This window comes from Coffea eugenioides, chromosome 2 (assembly GCF_003713205.1).
Source record: "Coffea eugenioides isolate CCC68of chromosome 2, Ceug_1.0, whole genome shotgun sequence".
Classification (NCBI taxonomy): domain Eukaryota; kingdom Viridiplantae; phylum Streptophyta; class Magnoliopsida; order Gentianales; family Rubiaceae; genus Coffea; species Coffea eugenioides.
The window spans coordinates 7,842,337-7,868,425 of NC_040036.1; the positions used below are offsets into that span (position 1 = coordinate 7,842,337).

The 26,089-nt window shown below is 36.1% G+C and overlaps 2 protein-coding genes across 2 annotated transcripts; one reads left to right on the plus strand and one right to left on the minus strand.

Annotated features, from left to right (window-relative positions):
• Nucleotides 1–6,804: 6,804 nt before the first annotated feature.
• Nucleotides 6,805–11,854, minus strand: LOC113761531 (triosephosphate isomerase, cytosolic). The gene is made up of 9 exons (XM_027304556.1): nt 11,706–11,854; nt 11,016–11,091; nt 10,789–10,912; nt 10,381–10,465; nt 10,125–10,257; nt 9,306–9,400; nt 8,215–8,293; nt 7,242–7,324; nt 6,805–7,065 (listed from the first exon to the last, which is right to left on the minus strand). Exons 1-9 carry the CDS (start codon nt 11,742–11,744, stop codon nt 7,015–7,017), a joined length of 765 nt encoding a protein of 254 aa, XP_027160357.1. The 5' UTR covers nt 11,745–11,854; the 3' UTR covers nt 6,805–7,014.
• Nucleotides 11,855–13,292: 1,438 nt separating this feature from the next.
• Nucleotides 13,293–16,466, plus strand: LOC113763012 (DNA replication complex GINS protein PSF2-like). The gene is made up of 8 exons (XM_027306689.1): nt 13,293–13,548; nt 13,655–13,729; nt 13,840–13,954; nt 14,292–14,388; nt 14,495–14,525; nt 14,607–14,702; nt 15,632–15,784; nt 15,980–16,466. Exons 1-8 carry the CDS (start codon nt 13,501–13,503, stop codon nt 15,998–16,000), a joined length of 636 nt encoding a protein of 211 aa, XP_027162490.1. The 5' UTR covers nt 13,293–13,500; the 3' UTR covers nt 16,001–16,466.
• The last annotated feature ends 9,623 nt before the right edge of the window (nt 16,467–26,089 follow it).

A 26,089-nucleotide genomic window follows, 5' to 3' on the forward strand; every position in this document is an offset into this window, starting at 1 on the left:
TTTCACCTTTGGTCCTCCCTCTATAAATGTTCTCAATTTAATTCCACTCAAGTTTCACTGGTAACGGTTTTTATTTTTCTTTTTAATAATAATAAGGAAGCCTTCTCATTGCACGGCTACAAAGTTACCACCGATGCAGACTAATAGCATGGGTGCCTAAGCATGTCAATTACAAATGTAAAAATTTAAACAACGAAAAAAAAATGCTAAAATTTCAATGAGATTTAACTTTGAATCAATTGATTACGAGCTAAGTAAATCATCAATTCATCTAAGGTAACAAATTCGTTCACATATTTCACCCGTAATATTTTGTACCCTATCCCATTTTATTTTAATTATTTTTAGTAGAAGAGGGATAAGAATTAAGAGAATTTAAATCCAAAACATTTAATTCTTGAAATCTCAACCCTAATCACAGTTCAATCATCCTCTTAAATTTGTTCTAGTCCCTTAGCTCTTAACTAAACGCTGGTTAAATACAATTAAGATTGTTTCCAATAACGAGTAATAGCACCAAAAGGGTTCAAAGGGGCGAAGTTGTTGGCCAATTTTGGACGGGGTGATCAAAGATTAAAGCTTAAACATATGAGACTAAGACGAAACTGCCTCAAAATTCAGGGGACTAAAACTGCAAAGCTTTCGAGAACACCAGCTTTTTGCGCCTTTCGGTGTCTATCTCTTAATTGCCGTTGATGGTCAGCCGGTTGGATTCTTTTAGTCTCTCGTACAATTAATAGGACAAATGTGCATTAATTCAAAGAGCACCAGCCGTTGGATCAGCATAACAGCCAGTGGTGGATGACACTGCGGTCGTGCTGTTCTGATTCATTTTTGCGTATTAAGGGTTGATTGGTAAAAGATTAGCTTAATTACAAGTACGTAATTTATTATGGGAGTGGATTTTATGCGGTATCCTTTCCTACCGCCGGCCTCGAAATTGGCTGCGCCAAGTTGATTAAACACTAATCTGATGGTAATGAAGGTGGCATGTCTTTTAATCCAAATATTTGAAAAGTCTTTAAAACTGCTGGAATAATCAACATTTATTATTAACGCATAAAGCGGGGGTGGCTTTTGTCCGTTTGCGCCTTGGGTTTTATTTAGTGGAAAGGGCAGCTGATGATGTGCAGATAACGTAAGAGCTTGCTAAGAATGCCGAATTGCTCATGCGAACGGATCAAGAGTCAAAGACAAACACCACCATGTTGCTCTGTGTTAGTGTGCCTACACTTCTAGTTACCGTGGCTTAGATTCTTTGGAGCCATCATGGCCTTTTAAAAAAAAAAACCATTATATTCATTAAATTAGCATTAAATTTGTGCAAATTAATTTAGTCAATTTATGCTTGAAATGACACTTATGAATCATGAATTAAGACGGCGAGATTCAAAATTCGTATCCTAAATCCAATGATGGCGTGGTAAAAAAATTCTAAAAAGGTAGAAAATTTTTATGACTATCGAATCAGACGAGCATAACAATGTTATTTTACAGTTATTTTTATTATTATCACCATTATCATCGTCATCTTCTTAATTAGTTCACTCTACCTCTTGGTACTTGTTTCCTTTCTCCTCTACTCTCGACGAGTTAATTGGACCAATGTTTCCTTAATTAGTTCACTCTACCTCTTGCACGTGTTTTCTTTTCTAGAGCACGCCACGGGATATTTGGGCAGCCTGTTCTAGAGCATGATGACACTGGGCATCGTAGGGGACCAATTTTGTACTCCAAAGGGAGAAAAAAATGTCCATTGCGGTGCTCCAATTTGGAATTCACACCATTGAAAGCAAAAAGTTTCCAGATTTGAGCCACTTGGAGTCCCTTTATGGACCATCATGTAATGTTTGGCATTCCTGCACTTGCAGTTTATTTCAGTCGACCAATCTTTTAGAGAAAATGACCCAAAAATTTTAGCTGCAATCCAATTAACTCAAAAAAAGCAGATGAAGAACAGATCTTTTAAATGATGGCACAAGTCAAAGCAATCAGCATCCATTGCGGTAATTATTTTAGTTTATTGGATATGCCCACATGGGTTGGGAAGAAAGGAAACAGAAAACACAAAGTACCAACCCATCCGAGAGGGGGAAAAAAAAAAAGGATATACAAAATAAATAAATGGACAGGAAGATCCAAATTCGAAGTACCTGACTTTTCTAATCCAAAATTGAACTTGACTGGAAGGACAGTTGAAAAATAAGAAGATTATATGGTTCATACATATCTTTAATTAGTAACTGGTCGTCACCGGATTCTTGTACAAATCAATAGAAAACAAAATGACACACCTCTACCTTCGGTTTTCCTTGACTCTCTCGATACTGAAATTCAACGGTTGACTTTGTCTTTGCACAGTTTCCACACCATATATTAAGGCCACTGACGCTGACCACCTCTCACTACTCAAAACAAAAGACAAAACGCATTCACATCCTGCTTGGTCTGATTTAGCTGCAGCAACTGCGTGCGAACTCCAGAGTAGCTCCTAACCTTGTAAATCTGTTGATCCTTCCATATCTCTAAACCTCGTAGAAAATTTTTACTTTTTTTTATACATATTTTTCAATCATTTTTTACCTTATATATATATATATACTAGGGGAAAAAGCCTGCGCCACGCGCGGGAGTTTAGTACCTGTAATTAAAGATAGTTAATAATTATTATTTGGTATTTTGTAGTATAAGAATTGAAGTATGACATTTTTATTACGTGATATTAAACAGAAAAATCATAAATTACATATTGAGTCAAAAAATATAATATGCAATGAAATATAATTATAAGATATGATCAACCATTTTACGTTTAATTTGATAAAATAAAAGATCTACTTATATCTGCTCATGCACTTTAGGGATATTAAAATTTGTTATTTAGTTTGAATTTGATCTTGATATGAGGGCAATCCACCACATTATCTTGTCATATAAGTGAGATTTGAACAGTTAGCATACTTGAAGAAATTATTGCCAGTGGAATTTCAGTTCTTGCAAGCCAAATTCTTGAATTTATATTGATTCCAATGACATATCATCATGAAACCTCCACATTGACGAATCAATCATTTATGATTTAGGACATATAGCAAAGCATCTCCTTCTCGATAGGGGTTACAATTACAAAACATCAATTTTTGACCTAGTTGCGAAAATATACAATAACTAACACACTAATCTAGACAAATAATTATCTCAAAAAACATCTTAATCCACTTAATTCAAGAATTAAAAGTAACGAAGTACATACTTTTAAGTAGATAGTTAAACATATTAGGAAATCAAATGAAGTGAAAAATGCCGAAATGGAATCATCAATAAAGTAGCAAAATATTTGAAAATTACAGTAACTAATAGTTAAAACAACAAAAGAAGTAGATGCAATCTATAAATGAAAAAATTTATGATGATAAAATTATTTTAAACCAAAAATAACAATTAATAAATGTGATCTCCTCCCTATCAAGTCTATCTAACATAGACAATTGAATTAAAACACTAAAAGAAGTATTGCACATACAACTTGCAAGATCACATATTTCTTACAACCAAAAAAGTAGATTAGCTAAAGAAAACATACCTATTGAGAAAGATGCTGCAAAATGGGAAAGAGGGGTAGCTAATATAGCAACATCCGAATTCAATAGACTATATGATTGTAATGGAACAAAGTTATAAGTAAATGAAATGAATTTGAATAGATGGGGATTACTATGACAACGGCCAAGAAACCAAACTTCTCTACTAATCAGCATTAATTGTGTCTTAACATCTATATATCATAAGTTTGCAAATAACTGATGAGAAAGGCTTTAAGAAATTAAGAGACTTGGATATCAATACAATTAAATGATTAGAAGGGTTTTTATGTAATTTTACTAAAACACAAGTTGATTTCAATTGTACCCAATGTTCAATCAAATATCAGTCACATGTTAAACTTACCCCTAGCTTTAAATATCTAAGAGGACATTTAAATAATTATTAAATAACCAAATTAGCTATAATGATTCATATTCAATACTCCAATTGCACTTTAAATATTCTCATATTCCCAAAATAGCCCCATCTTTGCGGTTGAAATTTTTGCCCTAAACTCATTCTTATATAGTATAAGGATATATATCAAATTACTGTAATATATTTTTTTAACAAAAATTCCTGAATATAACAATCCAGTCGACTCTTGAAAATCTTTTGTTCAGTTTTTTGAATCACTTTAAATATAATGTAAACCTCAAATAATTTGTTGTGAACATCATGTAATCATGATGCTTAACCTTCAGGAACAATTGTTACTTGCAACAAATCATGATGCTACCCTAATTCGAAATAAAGATGACCCGAAGAAGAAAGTCAACATCGGCATCTCTGGTGAGCTAAGCAGGTATGCATCATAAGCATAATGTTAACCTAAAATAAAGATGACAAGGTACGTCAGAATTGTTATTAAAATGGATATGCAGATTGAAAGTCGACCTTGAGAGAGCTGTCGACTTAGTTCAAGACTATGGAATAATTCCCGTTCCTACGCATCTTACGTGTTTGTCTCACCCAACTTAATATTTCTAAATGTACTTAAATCCGTTGTAGCTTGCATTTTCTTTTTCTTTTTTATTTTTTTGCTTTTTCCTGGGTTGGACTAACCACTTTTATGGAATTTTGCAAGCAGGCAACCAGAAAACAGATGAAACCTTTCCCCGAAAGCAGCGTCGTTTTTGCTACTAAGGACGTTATCGGGGGCCCTTTGCGGTGGGATGGCAATGGGGCGGGGTTTGACCGGGAGAGGGAAAGGTGTTTGAATACAATCTAACATCATCAAATAAATATAACTAAAGTGGTCAATTTTTCACTTTTGACACAAATATAAATATTAAATCATTATTGTATTTTTTTCTGAGGGAAAAAGTGTTATTGTGTTATGTGTAATTAGGAATTTAGTATAAATGTATTAGTTAATTTAATATAACTAATTAATAATTTATATTAGTAGACATATATAATTATTAGTATAATTGATAATATCAATTAAATTACATATACTAATATCCATTATATAATACATATAACTAATAATATCATTATTATAAATTTGTAACTAATTAAATTAAATATTATATATAATTATGTACATATATTTATTTATTTATTATTTTTTTAACGGATGGTGAGACAGGTATACCCTCGCCCCCCGCCCCATGTCTAAAGGGAGGGGGGGAAATTCCTCTCCGTCCCAACTCCCGTCCCATTAGCCCTCCGCGGAGTGGATCCCGCCCAATTGCCACTCCTATTTGCGGTTGCGGGTGTGGGCACGTAAGATTTGTTTATTCGTATGGTTCTTAAAAGGTTGAATGGCACTTTGCCCTCTGAACCAAAACAGTACACATTTTGCCTTCGTTCACACTGATGATCAAAGAGGCAGCCGTAATCAGCGGGCCAAAAATGAAAAAACTAACGAAATGTGACTAAATTGTCCACTTTTGCGTGTGCAAGTCCACAAATAAATATCCTAAAAAACCTATGCTCTTAGTCCTCCACATATTTTCTTCATGTTTTTTGATCCTTCATTTTTTGTTTCTAGCGCTAGCAGCCTCACTTGCATTCCGTCTATTTTTTTTTTTTTTTTTTGAATATCGCTCAGCAATCTCCTTTTTTTTTTGCACGCTTCAGGCTCCATCCGGGAAGATACTCAAATGCACATTTACTTTTGTAGCATCCAATAAGATGCACAATGGTGTCATTTCCCACACTCGTAGTTGCATCTTCATATTGATGAGTTGTTTGAGTTAAGGTTGTGTTTGGATTGCATTTTCCGTCATTTTTCATGGAAAAATTATTGTAGCGATTTGATATATGTGAGGAAAAAAGGTGATAGGGAAATGTGATCACGGAAAACGATAATATTTTCCGACGGAAACAAGCAATCCAAACAAGGCCCCCCGGAGGCATTTTGCTAGACGTTTATATTTTGAAATTTTTGTATTTCTTTTTGTGCGCTTCCATTATTTATCAACACTAACACCTTTATAGTTGTTTGGCTTTACAGCAACTCCAATTTTAGCCGTTAGTTAGCTGCTTAGGGGGGAAATCTGGAAGAAAATTACTCGCATGTTTCAAGACTCTTAATTCGTCTGACACACACGGGTGTGCTCCTGGCCCCCCGCCGCGGGGGTGTAGTAAAGTGTGTATTATTTTGGTTGGAGGGGGGTATAGTGGAATTAACACCATGGTTCAGGGAAGCAAGTGCCATTCATCCTTCTTGAAAATTGAAATAGTGGTGTCTGTCGAGTGAACAACTCGCCAGAATTTCTCCCAAAAGAAACAGAGCCACATGTTACGTTTCTAGGTTTCTGTTTCATGGATTCTACTGTTAGACTACATAGACAGGGGCATTAGAAAAATGAGTTTAAATTTGTTAGAAATTGTGGGGATTTTAAGATTCGTATGTTTGTTTTGTTTTTTGCTTATGAATGATTTGATGTTCTTATCCCTGTTTTCCTAGCCTTTGATTCGTATCCCTTTCCACTGCCTGCTTCGTTTCCCATGTACAATTTATTTTTCATGCGTCGAATGTGCAGCCAAAACACCAAGATGCAAATACCATTTTCTATTAGCAGTTAGCCGGTTAGCCAAACTATCAACCAAACTTATTTCTTAAAAAGCCAACACGGCCGCAAGCAACTAGAAGTAAATGCATGCTCCAATCCCACGTTCCTACTTCTTAAATCCCACGTACCTTCCTGCTTCTTAAATCCCACATTCTCTTGCTGAAAAGGAATTAAAAAAAAAGAAGCAAATATATGCGCACACTAACAATGTCAAGCTAATTTTATTCGTAAATAGTCGGGGTGGTTATGTTTGCTGAAATAGGATGAAGAGCTCAGCTTGGTTATCAAATTAAACGCTGTAAAAGTACATGTAGCAAAAGTGAAAAAGCATGATTTACTCCAGGTACGAAATCTCAAGTAGAATAAACAAAACTTTCACCACCACTGATGTCTGATACAGAGCTTAAGCACTCTTCTTCACCTCTGCAGACTTGATAATGTCAATGAACTCCGGCTAGCGACACAAAAAAGAGAATCAGAAGACAGAAAATACATCTTCTGCTTTATTTTTACATATTTATCATTTTATTATTCTACTTTCAAATCTTGCTTCTTTGAGTAATTGAGAACATCAAGGTCATAAACCGTCCAAGAGAAGAAGTGGAGCAAAAACTCTAATGAGATCATTACCTTGAGAGAAGCTCCACCTACAAGAAATCCATCAACATCAGCTTGTGCAGCTAATTCCTTGCAGTTGGCACCATTCACCGAACCTGCAGAGTCCAAAGCATAATTATAGACAATTTAGAACACAGTGCCTCACCATTTATTAATCTCACATAGTTGTAGTATGGCCATATGACACCAGCAAAGAGGGCTAAAATATGTGGGACCCAAGTTTAATGCCACCAAAACTAAAACCCCAAAAGAAAACGAACGACCAAAGTCTATATGTTTCCCGGCAACAATAGCAGAAAGTGCAGCAGACTTCCCCCTGATGGAAGGTATGCATACGCAAGGTTCTTATCACCATAAAGGTGTTATAAAACATCTGATTATGACATTGAAATGGAGCTTCCTTTCCTTGTACAACTACGCTCACCCTTCGGTTATAATCCCACCCTCCCAAACTTCCTCCCAAGACATACTTTTCACTTCTAGTATATTCAATAATCAACAAAATCCAGTAATCTATGTTCATTAAATTTCATAATGTAATTGAGATGTTAGGAAATAAATTCTACAACATCACTTCTCAAGGATACCTTCATACATCAATAGTAACTAATATGGCAGATAATGTATTTCTAAAATCAGAGCTGACAAGTGCATGGTTCAGAATTTTCTATTATAAACCCATTCTTCTTTTGTTAATATTTATTTAGAATTCAAACTTGAACCCAAGTCTGGTAGATGCTGAAAACTTGAGATGTCTTTTATTTCAGAGTAAGACTGCCAGTTGACAATACGCCAAACAGAACAATAAGTTTAACATTATTTTTTTCGTTGCCAGGTCAAAGCATCAGTACATGACACTTTAATCAATTGCTCATCTTACAGTTCCAAATCTGAACCTTGAAATTAACACAAGGATTGGGAAGAAATGTTAAAAACAAACACTGGGAAATTTTTTGAACATGGAGTTGGTAAATGACAGGATTACCTCCATAGATAATTCTAGTTGAGGCAGCCACTTCAGGGCTTATATTAGCGTGAAGCCATTTCCTCAGTTCAGCATGTACCTATTATTCACCATGATGACAAAAACACACATTGTAAAAAACTGAAAAAGTTAAGCCAACTTTCACATTCCTATAAGAACTGGACATACCAAAATAAGATAAATTTTAACATGCAAAATTAACCCCTTAGCAGATTTATTTCTTGGTAATCAGTGAATAATGCAAAGAAGGAAAAAAGTATAAAAAGACGCCAGTAATGGGTTTATTGAAGAAGCAGTTTGGTTCATAGACCTGGATTCTAGGCAACTATTTTGCCACGAAAATTAGTGTAGTACACGACTAACAATAGATCCACACAACCAACCCCCCCCCCCCCCCCAAAAAAAGGACCTTAACCAATTGTTCAAATATTATCCAAAAATTTGGATATCTGATCCCTAAATTCTAAATCCATGATCTCTTTAGTTTCCCACGATGAAATAAGCACACAGGAAACCCAAAGTTCTACTTTTGAAAAATGTTCTCCAAACCCATCTAAGCTGCCCAAAATAGATAGAGACAGCCTATCTGTAGTCACTTGTGTTATACAGTTTGTCTGTGGGAGGCAAACAAAGCTATCCCGATAAAAGCACAGGCCCTCCCAGGAAAATAAAAACCAACAAATTCATCGAATGAAATTCCAATTCTGACCAAGAATAAGAGCTAGGCTAAAGTAATGTTTTCCTCTCAAGTAAGCAATTTATAGTGCAGAAAGCAAGCAACTAGGTCATTTTAGTTCATCTTTCAAGACATTATCAACCTTGCATACTCACCAACATTTTCACATTAGCAAAAACTTCATCAAGAACATTATATTCGTTAAGCAAAATTTTTGGTGTTGTCTTCTACCACCAAGTGACCAAGTAATTCTAGACAATTCCAAGCGCCACAAGAAATCAATTACCAAAGTTCTGTATATACAGTTCTTACACCTTGAACATTCACATGTTATCAGCCATATTTTTGGTTGATAATCAGCAATACAGAACTTAGACAATGAGTAGAGTATGTATAAAATTAGCTAAGGACTTACTTCTTGGGCCTGAGCAGGAGTTGCAACCTTCCCAGTTCCAATAGCCCAAACAGGCTCGTAAGCTACAACCACATTAGTCCAATCTGATACGCGGTCTGCAATGTGGATGGAATTCCAAAGCAGTCAGCTAAAAAACTAATGACTGTTGAGGCCAATCTAAAACCTGATAATGACATACGCATAACATATACAAGTTAAAAGTGACCAATGAAAAAGCAACTGGACATACTACCAATTAGGTTCTGGACAAATATTATTCTGATACTTGAGTACATTAAGAAACAAAAGAGCTCTTTAGAAAACTAGTGCTTTTTATCTCTCGCCTCTCACCTTTGTATGATAGTGTTGTGGGGCATGTCCGAGTGTCTGCTATACTCTAGTAGAGTATGGAAAGTCATTTCCCAGTAAAACATAGAGATGAAACCAAAACAACCAGAAACGTACGATCAAGTAACTGCCATAGTCCTTAACTAGAAATTCATCAGAGATTTATTCATTGAACTCAGATCTCACATAAGTCAAAACACTCAGGTGACAGAAAACTGAGCCCATTAAGGAGGGAATTTTCAAATTAAGTTAAACATAACATCACAAGGACTAGTAATCATATGGTCAAGACATCCGGACTAGTTGTTGGCCAAGAGGTGCTTTAACTTCCCAAAGTATTTGGGGCCAAGCTTATCATGTTCCAGAGCAACAAGTTTCATTAAGACACAAACACTCTGCAGAAGCGAAGGTAAGTGTGGGACATGAAGCAGACTGCAATAGCAGCCGCACATTTCATACCCGTGTCTCCAAAGAGACTACTGATATCAGTACCTGCAATTGCCTTAGTTTGTGCAGCAACAACTTCCAGAGTTGAACCTGATTCTCTCTGCTCAAGAGTCTCTCCAACACAGGCAATTACCTTCAAACCTTGAGAAAGGGCATATGCAACTTTATCTCCAACAAACTTGAAAGAAAACAGACAGCGGTCAAGATAGGTTAATCAGCAAAAGCATAAAGAGTTTGCTTGAAATGAATAGTGAACAAAATTGAAGTCCATAAACTTGCTACAGAAGTAGAGAAAGGTTACCTCATTTGATTCACCCAATATCAATCTCCTCTCTGAGTGACCAAGAACGACCCATGGAATGTCCAAATTGACAAGCATCTCAGCACTAAATTACAATTATGTGAGAAAAAAAAGTTTTCATCATCTGTTATGACCTAAGGTTGAAACTGGATATAACTTTTTAACAATATGTTAGCGATATCACAGAATGGCAGATAATTTATATTTCAAGAAATAAAACCGAATTGGTATTCATGCAAAACTAGTTGTCACTAAACACATGCCAAAAGGAGCACTGGAAACTTATAGAGCCAATATTTCCACGTCGGAGTCTCCCATGGCAGAAAGTAACAAGTTTTAAAAAGACCAATAGATTATACCCTGCAGCCAACATCCTAAGACAATAGAAAGATTATCTGCCAGACGTACCTAATCTCACCAGTGTAGGCACCCCCTTTCTTAACCCAACAATTTTGGGCAGCAACATGGAAATCCGATCGTAATGAGCCCTTGGTCAATGGAAGAAACACAAATGGAGGGCTCACAACAACCTCTGCAGCAATAACAAGCTCTCAGGAACATCAGGAAACTTGAAGACAAAAAGTAAATGCAAACTAAAATGCTACCCAAACGAAGGTAGTACCATGATTACTCACCCACCACATCCTGAGACGGAACATCACCAGCATTAAGTGTTGAGATTATTTTCTTCACCTCCTCATTGGTCCCATTCTGCACGAATAATAGAATTTCCTCTCATTATCAACTTTTATAGCCACACTCGCTAATTAGTACCAACAAAAATCGTTAACTCTGATTTGGTAAACCATACAAAATTTCTTCTAACTGCTTAAATTTGAACTGAAGTCCATAGCATTGGCTCCGTGAATCAACAATGATTCTAGCCACACTAGCTATTTAGTGAAATAAAGTCACTCAACTCTAATTAATGAAACCACATCAATTTTCTGCCAGATCAAATGTACGAGAGCTTAAATCTGAGGTAAAATATTTTCTCCTTTTGCTTTATTTCAAGCAATTAATAATGTCCGAAACAACAACGAGCAACAAGCTTTGAAGTCCAGTCGCTGTTATAAAATCGATGCTCAAGTCACTAGATTACCAAAATTGTCCAGTTACTAATAAAGCAGAATTTTCCAATCACAGTTGTCAAAAATTCAGAATCAGGATCTGGACCGTATCCACTTCGCTAGATCAGCTGAAAATACCACCATGTAAATGTAGAACGATCTCCAAACAAAACAAAAAAAAAAATCGATTCGCAAAGCACACAAAAAGAAACAGTCGATATGTAGAAATAGCCAATTACGAACAAAAAGACTTACGCATTTCCAGTTGCCTCCGACGAAGAACTTTCTACCCATGATGGACGACGATTGCAAGGATTTCAACTGGATTGTGGTGTAAGGAAGAAAACTGCGGGCGCTCTAATGCTTTTTGGGGTTTTTCAGGGGTGATCGAGGATTATATTGTGGGGCTTTGATTTTTTATTTTAGGAAATTGTGAAAATGTGCGGATCTAAGTGGATTGTATATCACTGCCGTCTGAAATGACTAGCTTGACCTTTCACGGAATATCCACAGATGTTGTATTGCTGGTCCTTGTTAATTGTTCCTCGTTAAGCTTCGGAGCTTCGCAAGGGTAATCTGGTCAACTTGCTTGCTATCTAAATGCATGGTCTGAGAGGTCACACTAACTTCGTAACTGCTCCTCCCTCCCCGTGATTATCGACGTCAGCCTAAGTAAAAGTTTTGGGTTTCGTTTTCCATGGATTGGACCGCTCTAATACGCAGGAAGCTTAGGCCCTAGGGACCAACTTTATTTCAGGACAAATGTACTCCAACCTTAGTTTGGGTATACAGGTTATGGGCTTAGACCCAACTCAATCCATCCCAATTCCAATGTCAGGGAAGAGGCAGGTTCACTAGGGGATGTGGAAGGGTTTTTTTTTCTTCTTTTTGTTTTTCCCCCCTCCTCCTTTCTTTTTTGAGCAACATCTACATCTATCTTATTCTGGCTTATAGTAAACGAGAACCCAATTGCATTAAGAGGAGTCAGAAGAAAAAATCCCCATCAAAAACCAGAAGGGATCTTTTGGTTGCGACCAGAGGCCTCGATCAAATCAAGGGATGGTTGGAAAGGGAGAGGAGGAGAAAGAGGGAAGGAGAGGGAGGAGGAGGAGGAGAAAGGAGAGGGAATGGGTGGTGGGTGGGGATAGTGGCAATGGTGGTTGTAGATGGTAGTATTAATTTTTAAAAAGTATCATAAAAAATTTTTAATTTTAAAAGTTATATAAAAAACCCCTCAAAAAACATCACAAAAAATATATCTACAGTAAAATTTTTTCATATACGCTATTACAATAAAATATTTCAAAAACATTCATAAAAACAGCTAATCCAAACGAAACCATTTGTGCTGGTAAAAACACATCTAACTAGTATAATGGCAAACCCATCATAAATTACCCTCATTCAAAAAAAAAGAGAAAAAAAATCAATTCTTTTGTTATTGGCATATCTTGTTTATTGCTTATCAATTATCATCATTATTTTGTCATAAATCGTTGGCACTTAAGCACATGAAGCATCAATAATTCCCCATGAAGGAGTCTTGCCAACTCTTTTTTTTTTTTGTCAATACGATAACTTCCTATACTATAAAAAAGGGGAGGACCTCTTTAGGTCCTGGGATAATTCGGAGAGGATTGAACCACCATCGAATCAAACGGGTACACTACACACCCGCCTGAATTTTTTAAATAAAGCCACATTTAAATATGACAAATTGGTAGGAGGCAAGTGGTGGCCAGTGGCCACCAATCCAAAGGCTGATGGTTAGGAATCTCGCCTGCTCGCCTGTGCCCAATGAAGTCAATCGCTCAACATCACGCTTTTGCCCTTAAAGTGGATTGCAAAAACCGACTTCACTAAAGGAAAATTCCCTTTTAGTCCCTAAATCAGTTTCCCGCCATCTCCAAATTAGGGCTCACTTTCACTACGCTGATTTTATTATCGTCCTCAACCCTCACCTGCCATTCTCTTAGAAATCGTCAAATTTTCCTTCCCTACTCTATACTGGAAAACAATTCACCCCAAAATCTTCTTTTATCTTATTGAAATGGCCAGCCAAGCCGATGCTCATGCAGCCACATTCTCTGCTGCCGAGGTTCTAATAAGTTAAATTGTTAATTCATTTTTATAGGATTAATTAAGTAGGATTTTGCTTCCTTTTGTCTGTTTAAAAAAATATTGTATCTGTTTGAGTTTTGCAGTTGGAGTTTCTAGCGGAAGATGAGCTGATTGAGATTGTACCAAATATGAGGATGGATCCTCTCAACCTCATCTGCGTACTATTCTAGTCTTTCAACTTAGCTTTATATATGCCCAGAAGAAAATTTTTGCAATCTGCTTATGTGAAAAGTACCGTTTTCTTTTTCTTGCTTTTTGAACTTGCCAGGGAGATTTTGGCCCATTTAGACCACAAATAGCTACTCAGGTGCCTGTTTGGTTAGCTGTGGCTTTGAAGAGGAGAGGGAAATGCACAATTAGACCTCCTGACTGGATGTCTGTTGGTGAGTTTTGCTTTTTAAAGAATTTTCTCTAATCACTTTTCGTATTTTGATGCCCAGTTCGTGTTCTGCACAACTGGATATGAATTCAACTTGGGGCGGGCCCGTTTGGTGAAAAAATTGAAGTGCTTTACATTAAATTCGTTCTACGGTTAGCAAGAAATTTTGAAAATGAAAACTTGAAGGAAAATGCGAATGGTGCAACATAAATTGCTTGAAATTATTTGGGTTTGTGAGTAGATTTTCAGAGAGGATACTAAATGTTACTTGAAAGAGAAATGAGTAACAGAAGAGATCGTACCGGATTGTTAATTGTCTTCAATTCATCTTTGCCAACTAGAAAAGTTGACACAAGTTTTGGAAGCAGAGAGAGATGCTGAAAAGTTTCAGCCATTACCATTCCATTATGTAGAAATCTCAAGGCTTCTTTTTGATCAGTAAGTTGCTCTGTATGTTATTTTGTATTCGAAAGTTATGGTTTTTTCTCATGATGAGTGCTTGTTTTGTTGTTTTCCTGTGTTGATGGTGGCATTTGTTGTGTAGTGCACGTGATGACATTCCTGACATATACATGGTTAGTTAAATGGTCCCTTGATGTTCTCTAGTTACACTTAAGTAATATTTGCTTACAGAATGCCAATTTTAATGCTTTTAGGTAAGGTCATTGATTGAGGACATCAAAGATGTGCGGTTTCACAAAATTGGAACTGGCTTAGAGATAATATCAAGGGAGCGAACATATGCATTGAGGGTACACTTATTCTTATTTTTGTGAATTCATTGTTGAAATGATAGGTTTTACCTTTCAATTTATATCTTGAGGTTATGACATTTGAGCTTGGAGATGTCCTTTCTTGATTCTTCTCAAAAAGTGAAACGTTAAAGAAAGCTGAGAAGATGACAAGAGATTATGTGCCTGCATATCTTTTGTCTTATTTCCTGTCTATGTTAGACATGAGATTATCATTGTTGTCACGTTGAAAATGTAGGTGTAGAACCACTGTTTATTTTGCTCCAGTGTCTGACTACTGCAAAATTGGCTTAGGACCGTATGCCATCAGTAACTTACTAGTATTTGCTTCTAACATGAGTGCGACTGTTTGTGATTTGATTGCTGTTTGACTGGTGCTTCCTGCAATGATTTTCTTCTCAGTGCTTTTCTGAACATACTTGGCTTAATGGAAGAGTAACCCCTGGTCTCTTACTAAAGTTATCCTTTTACATCCTTAACCAAATGCACTTCTTTGTCTCAGAATTGGTTTATCCCTCCTCCAAGGATATAATGTCCTTTTCTGGTACCTGAACTGCTTTAGAATTAGAATGTCTATGTTCGTTCTATGTGTCAATCTTTCTATTTGATTTCTAGATCTAATAGAAAGCAAATGTAGACAATGGAGTTATGATATTTCCTGTTACAGTCTAAAGGTAGGGTGGTAGTGGGCTTATAATCGTTATGTTCTTCAATCTCAGAATTGATATTTTATTGGATTAAAAGGGAAGGTAAGGAGCAAAAATTCAAGTGGGCAAGTGTGTTGCTACTTGAATTTGATTCAGTTTTATGGAAATTATTTGTTAGCTTGTTAATGTTGATCCACAACCATTTCATGCATATAGATGCTCTGTAACAGCAAGAGAACTTCATTTGTAGTAAGTCCTGATTATCACCCTTCAATTTTTTAGCTGAAAAATCTGTCAGCAATGGAAGCAAATATAGTGCGGCCATTTGTGACAAGGGCTCTTCAGACATTTTATAAGCTCAGTAGTCCTGATATGATTCAGGATTCAGACAGCGTGTCAAACAGACAGCCTCAAACGGCCAACCGTGGGCCAAGGGTGAGCTTCCCATTCCCGTATATCTGTATCTTTTGGCCCTTAGAATATTTTCGTTAAGGCATGCAGCATGGCATGGAACTTGCCAACACATAGCTATAGCACTTGAAAGTACTTGACAAATTGTGAGTGAGCGAATAATATAGTTAATCTTCATGATGAGGTTGTGATGCTAACTTTTTGTGTTTTTTGACTCAGCGTCAATTGAAAGATAGATGATCGTACCCCCAGTGGTATTTTCAATTGGCTTAGCAACCACCTCAACATTTGTTGCTGAAGTAACTACATTCAGAATGCTAGCTGGAGGTACTGCTGTGGTTGAGTAAACTACCCAATGTTGCTGTTGTCGATCCCTTTTCATGTTGAAAAAGCATTGAGAAGTTCACTGAAAGGAATGTGGCATTTGTTTGGGTTTCTTATCTATAAAAACTGAACACATAGATAAACTCAGCGTTGAAGCTTCTGCTCTCTCTTTTTCAATTAACTAGCGGTCATCATTGCTTTTTATGGCTGTTAGTTTATTGCGACATGAGGAATGGCATGGATCAGATGTTTTGTTGGTCATATTGTAAGCAGCTGAAGGCCATTAGCCTGAATAAAAATAACTTAGTTTACGTGTTATGTTTTAAATGATAAGGAGATGGAGTGTACTTGTTTCTTATGATGCTGCAGCACACTCTATGAATGGGAATTTTTTTTCTTTTCTTTAGTAAGCCTGTGTTTCAAAGGCTAGTCTTCGCCGAGACTGTCTATGAAATGTGGAGATCGAAGAAGCTGGTATATTTCGATCATAGCCCTTAAATACTGTCGTAGTTATGAACTAATGTGAATGATGTACAACATGTGGTGGTGCAGTCATGGAGTAAGATTCCCAGGCGTAGAGCAAACTATGAGCACGCACTAGAGCAAACTGTAACGATAATATTTATATAATCTAATCTATCATATTCTACAGAAAGGGAGAGTCTAAAGGGTGAGAGCCTAAAGAAATTGTGTAAGGAATTAATAAATATATAAATCTGATTAGATCAAAAGGGTACTCTAACATCATTTTTAAATTTTTTTTTTATTATAGGTGAAGTTTAAACCTTCACCTATAATTCAAAGACGGACTTGTGCTTTTGAACGAGGGTGTGGAAGGTTGGGGAGTGGCCTGGGGTTGAATAAAACAGTACTGAATAGTTGTTTGATTTTGACATATCATTAGGTTGTCAGATAAATCAGGCAAGACTGTTTCAACCGGAGAATTCTTCTGCTAATAGAAGCAGTGGCTATCAGGCAGTTGAATGTTGCATTAAGCTCGTTGCTTACTTTGCCATTGTCGTCACTTCGCATAGACACGAATAACTTGACAATTCCCCCGGCTGAGATTTCTATGATCATACAACTCTGACCCAGATAAAGCCACGAAATGGCGCGTGCGCAGTTGTACGTACCATTTCTAGCCATATATTGACATCAGAATGAGAATACGACGCAACCAACAGTCAACAATCTTTGGGTTGGTGGCCACCACCACCTTACCACCTTGATGCCTTCTATCAATTGCCATTATATACGTCTTTGTCATTTAAATGGTTTAAATTTATACGGATATATATATGTAGTGCACTCATCTAGGAGAAAGACAAATTCTTTTGATGTCCTCAGCAAAGACAAACGCTAGTTCTTGAGGACAGTCATCAATATAGCCAAGTTACTGTCCAGTTTGGCTCCTATCCTTGCCAATTTATCAACGCATCTGCTGGCTTCGCGTTACACATGGGGTTATCCTTATCCTTTGTGTTGGACGTGTGCAAATTCTTGTGCTTCTCGAACATCTTGACCAATGAAGAATGTTGTGTACTCTTGGAAACTAATAATTTAAGGAGAAAAAAAAAATTGCTATGCACGAATACCAAATTTTGAAGAAGTTGTTAGCAGTTCCCTCCATCCCCAACCACCCCCCCCCCCCCAAAAAAAAAAAAAATCGATACACCATGGTCGATGCTTTAGCCAAGTTTCGGCATCTCTTGCTCTGATATACTTGAGCACAGATTATTATTATAATCCTACTTCTATTTCCATGAGATTTGATCAAATTGTGGTTTAATTAGTTGCTTGTATTTGATAATTGAGCTGTAAGCATGTGCATTTTTGTGGACCAAACTAAAGCCCCCTTGCATTGGTGGTTTATCAGGCAGCAGTTAGGTACACCAGTTCTGCTTGCCACGTGTCTATGTAGTTTTAAATGCCAGAAATGAACAGAAGAATACAGATTAAGTGGCTGGCTGAGACTGAACCGAAGAGCGCAAGGTAATCCTTAGCTTAAATGTTAGGTTTGCCGCTTTCGACAGAAAAAAAAAAAAAAAAAATCCTTAAAATAGCCAGGTTGATAGGTATTGTGACATGTCCACTGTTCCCTGCATGTGGCCCCCACACCTTAGATTATTAACATATGAATTGTGGCTGGACATGTGGAACTAGTAATTTGCCCTCGGGTCAGCTCAGCTTGTGATCCCACGTGGTGGCACCGGTTCGAGTTTGGCTTCATATACTGTCTGGGTGCTTTTGGGAGGCGGAGTATTCCAGGCGCAGGGGATTAGTCGGATCCCGTAAGAATTGACCCGGACACCCCTGTGTTGACAAAAATAAAAAATAAAATTTGGAACTAGTAATTTGACGATGAAGGATTGAACATGTAAAACTTTGCGTTAAAAGAAGTGACGTCTTCCACCGGGCATTCGACTTTTTGTAAAGAGGAAAATAAGCATCTAAAAAGTGGGTAGGCGAAGCATATGGATCTGCGTGGCTATTTGCAGAGGGTTTAGTTTAATGTTTGCTCATTTTTCTTGTAAATATGCACGGTTCTGAACCTTTATTCATGAAGCATGGACTCTGAAAAACTCGACTCTTTCAGAAGATAACGAAACATGTCACACTAGTTATTTCAAAAACTCTGCCCGCGCCAGCTTCATGCTCCATCCTCTAGCACGTATGAATGACTTGGAGGATGATTGCTTCAATTCTTATCGTTTTGGATATTGATATGGCTGTCACTTGTCAAAATCAAAAGGTCCGCATTCTTGTTTTTTCTTTGGTGTTATTGAAGTTTTTCCGTCCCTTCTGGTAGATAAACGAATTGGCAGGATGAGGAAGCTGGACCCTATTTAAAACGTGGTTGGCGGGTGGTGGTTTTCCTTCCATAATTTGCCAAGATTGACTTTGATCAAAGCATTTATGATAAGAAAGAAAAAAGACTGAGGTACGTAGGAAGGATGTGGAGAGGGATTTTTTTTTCTTCTGATTTCTGGCTTATTAGAAAGACCAGAGATGGAATTTGTGGGATAACGTTTGGAATTTGGGATATTTATCATCCGTATAGAAAAACCTTACCCTATATATTGCCTACGTTATACACTAGTGTTTTCCTTTTCTTTTTCTTTTGGGACTTGCCTAACTTGAATTGAAAATCCTAAAACCAGGATTATTAATTACACCGTTAAACTATAAACTAGTAGGGTAAGGTTTTTCTATTTATATGCGAGCTCCATTTCCATGAATCCTCTTCTAGTCTTCTTCCTCTTCTCCTTTTTTTTTTTTTTAATTAGGGCTTAGATCTCAATGTTCAGAATATCCGCAACATAACATGTGGATTTTTTTTAACTTCTCTAGAATAATATGTGAAGGCAGTTATAAACATATATTTGTTCCTAACCGTCAGCATTGATTATTTTTTCTTCATTTTTGATGCAATCTCTTTGACAGTATTCTAACGTCCAAAATCTTATAAGCTGTAACCAATGACCATAGATTGGCAAAGCAAAGACCATCCGCCTTTTCTGAATGAACAATCATTTTAGGGATAATTTCAGAAACCTCCCCTGAGGTTTCTGACACTTTCACTGACATCCCCTGAGGTTCTCAAAATTTCACTTACCTCCCTTGATAAAAAATTGGGCCCCTTTTCTGACGTCATCAGGGCCAAAATTACAGATATATCCCAAGTAGTTGGGGTTAATTACTACCGTTTATGTTTAAGTTACATAATGAATTTTCTTATTCTTTACGTACCTATTCTTGTCATGCAAGATTACACGCCTGACTTCAAATTACGTACTTTGCAAGAAAATGTCTGTGGAGTCATTTGTTACAAGACAAGAAGTTCAATCAAATAAGAACAATTTATGTACACAGGTGGGATTGGGAATTCAAGCTTGTCCTTTTTGGTATTTAGGATAATGTTTTTATATGAACTCAAGGAAGATGGATAGCCTATTTTGCAAGGTTATTAGGTAATTTACCTTTGTGGAATTCTTGATATCAAGCCATTTGATTGCTAATGTGGACAGGTGGCTTAAGCGCGTAATAAGTGCCATGGATTCGAAGTTCGGCTGAAATATCACATATCGAACGAAGTCTTTATTAGAAACCTAATTAGAAACCTATTAGAGTTCAGTGAGCTCTCGTACTAAGCTCCACCGCCAACCCTCCATTTCGAAAAAAAAAGACAAAAGCAAAACAAAAGCAAACACACGAAGCGCAGAATAACGTTGAAACCCGCAAGCGGGATTATGTGTTTTTTCTATTTCAAGGTTAGCTCGCATGCGGGTTAATGTTATATTTGAGCGCGAGAAGAAAAAATTGGTAATTAGGCTCTTTGGGCATTATAAGTAAATATTTAAATTAATGGCAGTTTTATTACACCAATATTATTGTATTATCATTATTATGATTATTGTATTATTTCTTATGCAAATATAACATTTAATTATTTAAATTTGATTTTATTTTTACAATTTATAAAATTTTTATCACTTATATAATATTTTTAAAACCCTAATACATCTAAATTTGATTTTATTTTTCAAATTTATAAGATTTTTATTTAAAAAAATGGGATACGGATAAGATATCCGGTTGGTTCGATTTGCATAGGTGCATATGAGAATATCCGAATACTCCTGAAACCCGCAAGCGGGATTCTGTGTTTTTTCTATTTCAAGGTTAGCTCGCATGCGGGTTAATGTTATATTTGAGCGCGAGAAGAAAAAATTGGTAATTAGGCTCTTTGGGCATTATAAGTAAATATTTAAATTAATGGCAGTTTTATTACACCAATATTATTGTATTATCATTATTATGATTATTGTATTATTTCTTATGCAAATATAACATTTAATTATCCAAGCAGTTTGATTTTATTTTTACAATTTATAAAATTTTTATCACTTATATAATATTTTTAAAACCCTAATACATCTAAATTTGAATCTAATTTTCTACAAGTCATACTTATAAATGCGAAATCTAACAAAAAAGTTAAATACAATTTTTGCAGGTCAAATTTAACAAATGCGAGCTATTTGCAAAATTTTAAATATTTGCAACATTTTTTAAAACAAAAATTAGAAGCTTTCTGCAAATAATTCCCTACCTCTCAAAAAATACCAAAATAAAAAAGATAAGAGCTCGCATTTGCTTCCTAGAAATAATTCCCTAGCTCTTAAAAAAGGAAAAAAAAAATTGAGAAGAGCTCGCATTCGTGGAATGCGAGCTCAATAACCAGAGCTCGCATTCCACGAATGCGAGCTCTTGTAAGCTCGCATTTGTGAAATTCACAAATGCGAAGACCCCCCTGACGGAAATTAAACCCAAAATCACCCCTTTTGTAGAATTTTTTTAAAATTCATCACAAAGTTGGAAATTTCTCAATAGAAATACAATGCGAGCTCTTGTAAGCTCGCATTTGTGAAATTCACAAATGCGAAGACCCCCCTGACGGAAATTAAACCCAAAATCACCCCTTTTGTAGAATTTTTTTAAAATTCATCACAAAGTTGGAAATTTCTCAATAGAAATACAACTTGTCTGGATTCCTTTCACTCTCTGATATCATTACGGTTGCTTTGCGATTACAGCGGCAAAACCTGTTTTTAATGGAGAAAGATGTAGGTGAATTCCATGATTCTCCCCTATGGCTTGAAGAGGCCATGGTTGCAGCTAAAACTTTTTACTCAGAGCTCTAATTGTAGCACAGCAAATGCACTTGTTATCACTCCAAATTAGTAGCAAAGAATGTTAATAGCTTGAAACCTCAGAGGTAGTTAAGTTGCTTTGCTTTATATGCTATTGCTACTGAAACAGCAAACCTTCTGGCCGTTGCAATTTGCAGCTAGCCGTTGCAAAATCTGCCAAATAACTGTTGCATGGCACATCTGGTGCATGCAATTTTTTGTATTGCACTTACCCCCCCTCAACTTTACTAATTAGTCCAAATCATTTATTCTTCTTTGAATCTTCTACTAATACAACTTCTGCAAAGGGTAGCTATGGAATAAAAATACCTTCTCACACATGAAAATAATATTTTAATCTGATTTGGACTGGATTGTTACCACAAAATCAAAAGCAAGGGAGGTAAGTGAAATTTTGAGAACCTCAGGGGATGTCAGTGAAAGTGTCAGAAACCTCAGGGGAGGTTTCTGAAATTATCCCATCATTTTATTGAATAATTTTCTGCATAAATTGATCCATTCTGGTTGTCTAATGGGAATAAATGATCTTCCGCGCTTCCGCCCAACGTGGTGGCCCACCTAAAATCCTATAACTTCTAAATTATTGAGGCGGTGAAACCGAAACCTCAAGCAATACGCGCCAATCCATCAATCAATCAGAGTTAACAAATCGTGAACTGTCTGGTTTGTTTTCGGTTATACGACATTTTGATGGTGGGATCTATTTCATGAAACTTGAGCAAGGTCTGTGGGTCTATACTTAGCTGAACATTAGATTGTGGATTGCGTATTCTATAGAATACTCTAGAGCTCCGTTTTGGATCCGTCATTTTTTTAAAAAATTTCAATTTCATATACATTATTACAGTAATACATAAATAAAAATAATTTTAAAAATTTCAAAACCAATCTCGAAAACACAAAAAATAACCTCAAAATTAATTTCATCTACAGTAAAAGTTTTTCACCTATATTATTATAGTAAAATATTTCAAAAATATCTCAAAAAACAGCTAATCCAAACGGTATACTACTTTTTAATTAAAAAATTTACTGTTAATCTCTTTTTTTTTTTGGAATGTAATGAACGCAATATGTAAATACTATTTTAAAAAAATAACAAGTACGGTTGGGAGATGTGTCCTTCAAATATTTTATAATTTGTTTCCAAAGACAAAAACGTATAGGAGTAGTAGGTAATTAACTCAGAGAATGGTAGTTGAGTTTAAGAATTGAGCCTTCTTGAGGTCAAATTTAAGATCAACTTCTGAATGGACCCGTTGGTTGGACTATCAATGATAAGTCTTATTTGTCATGAGCGACGACTTGGATTTTTTTGAATTTGATGTTGACGACTTAAATTGCCTAACGTATTAAACTTTTAAAAAATCTAACTAAAGTTAAATCAAGAGTCAAAATCAACTGATTTAACAAAACATTTCATGCGAATTTCACACAATCAATTGAACGTGAAAATATCGCCCCCGCGTGAATGGTTCAGCGGTAGCGCCTCTCACCAGTGACCTTTGAGATCCCAAGTTCGAGTCTCCGCTCCGCTGGATTCCTCCGCACACTTAACGTGTTCGGGCCGGGTTGGGGCGCCGGGTCCGGACCGCAGGGGATTAGTCGAGCCCCGTAAGGATTGACCCGGACAGTCGGACACCCCTGTGTCGAAAAAAAAAAAATAAAAATTGAACGTGAAAATATCACTTGCATAATATATCATACGCGTCGATTGATTCTCATATAAAAAAAAATACACATTTAGTAATACTTGAAATACAGCAAACGAAACTCAATTCTGAACATGGACAATTTACTAAATTAGCAGAATTCTTTCAAGGTGCGTTTGGTTGTATAGAATTGGAATTGAAACTCTATAGAATTAAAATTCTAGGAATTGGAATTCCAAAATATTGGAATTCTTTTGTTTGGAAAATGCATAGAATTGATACAGAATTCATTTAGAATTTCAAATTCTTTGTTTGGATGAAAGAAGAATTCATTAAAAATTAGAATTGCTTCCATCTAACATTTGCTTACATAAAAATTTTCTTTTTTTCTTTTTCCTATGTAATAATTTTTTTGATATTTAACTAACTGTCACTAAAGCTTCAAGGAAAAAACCAATTAGTGCCTTTAATAATTTATTTTTTCTTGCATTTAACTAATTGTTACTAAAGCTTTAAAGAAAAAGAAAACCAATTAGTTCCTTTTTTGCAATATATATATTATTCTTGTTTCCTTTATTCTTAATTAAATTATATTAAATAAAAAACTAATTATATATTCTAACTTAAAAAGTAGTTAATATTCATCAAGTTAAAACCTTGATATTTTTCTTACAGTTAAAACCTTGTACATCACTTTTGCCTCTTTAATGCACAAGCAACCATTCGGTGCTACAATGCTACAAAAGTAATGCTCACTATATCCATTCATTAACATTACATTTTATGCTAAAGCCATTAATAGGACAAGGCACCTCTGCTACTTGATAATCGTTACTATATGAGCAATTATCATTTGTTGCTCTTTACTTTCGTCCCTTCCTCCCTTTAGAGGTTTGAAGGTTCAAAGTGGGGATGCTCTGTTCATTCCTGAAGAAATCTTGAGGATCCACGGTAGCCTTCACTTTCACCAATCTGGCAGGTTGAAGATGATCCCCGCCCTATGAGGAAATGGTGTTTCATTCTCAGGAATTTCACTCATTCTTCCACCATAAGGATTGAAAACAAGTCTTGTTTTTCCAAGTTGAACCATTTTCTTGAATAGCGATACTAATCATCTTTAGGAATGGGTTCTGTACATAATCTGATTTTCTCTTCAAGAAGATCAATTGATCAAAAGCCCTTCCTAATAATACTTCCTTTGCTGTCCCAATCTTGTAGCTATACCACCAGAGCATCGTGTCAATCCAACTTGTTTCCAAACAATCACTTCTCTTCAATCCCAGTTAAGGAAATCCAGTGTTCATAACAGAAATCAACCTGTTTGCATCTCCAAGAAAATGTCCCAAAAATGTCAATCTAATGATTTTGGACTCTTTACTTTTCCAGTATTTGGCTGCACAAGAACTCTAATGAACAGATCGTTGTCAATTTTGTCAGCAACATTTTGCCATTTGTAAAGAACATCTGTTGCATTCTCTGCCTCAGTCTTCTGCACATTAACAGTGTGAATTTCAGGCACTCTGACTAACCTGATTCTATATGCAAAAACAACACAAAAACTAGCACTACCACCATCTCTAATAGCCCCAAACAGATCTTCTCCCATTTCTTTTTTATCCAAAACCTGGCTGTTAACATCGATAATCTGAGCATCAAGAACATTATCCACCATCAGGCAATATCTTTGCAACAGTGAACCGTAGCCACCACCACTTATATGTCCACCAACTCCAACGATTGGGCAAAGTCCAGCCGGAAATCCAAGTATATTGCTCTTTACATTCAGGCAAAAACCACAACCAACAATGACAATATAAATAGAAAATATTGCAACACAAATTTGTGGTACTTTATAAGAATGCATTCTCACTAAAAGTCTAACAAATGTATTCTCACTAAAAGAAATAGAAAAATGTATTCTCAAATATCTGGTCCCATGATAAATTCTAGCATTAATCAATGCTAAAAATTGAAGTTTTCTATACTAGCTTAAGTCGTAAATTCTTTTTTAGTTTCTAAGTTTTAACATCTTGTCTACTTTATTTCTGTACCCTTTCTAGTTTCTACTATGCCTGGAGTCCTTTTAGCCACATTGAAAATCCACATCTATAGATCATAAACATCGTTTTTTCAGAAAGTGAAGAAAGATATAATGGCAATTTGTCTTCTCTTTCTTTTTTTTCGTATTTCCTTTTATGAAGAAACGTGATGATTCTTACAATTTCTTTTCCTTCTCTGTTACTTTTTATGTATGATTTTGACATCTACGACATGGTCATCAGCAATCATATGGGCTGTATCTATAGCAAAATAACCCTAGTTTTGCAAATCTAGAGAAGAAGCGAATCACATAGAAAGAGAGAGGATACAGCGGAACGAAAGCTTACCACGATATAGCAGAATAGATATAGCGATTTCACCCACACGATGTTGGGGAGGAGAGAAGAGGGAGGAAAGGCCTGGAGGGGTTACGGGTGAAGTGTTGGGAAGAGGAGGCGGCACCGGCGGTGGTGGTGGCAGAAAACGCTAGAGCGATTGCACACGAGAAGAGAGAAAGAAGCCAGCTTTGTATTTTTTTTTTAATCCAGCTTTATAGTTGACCCGTTTTGGAAGCTTTACCCATTTAAAGTCCGCGTGTT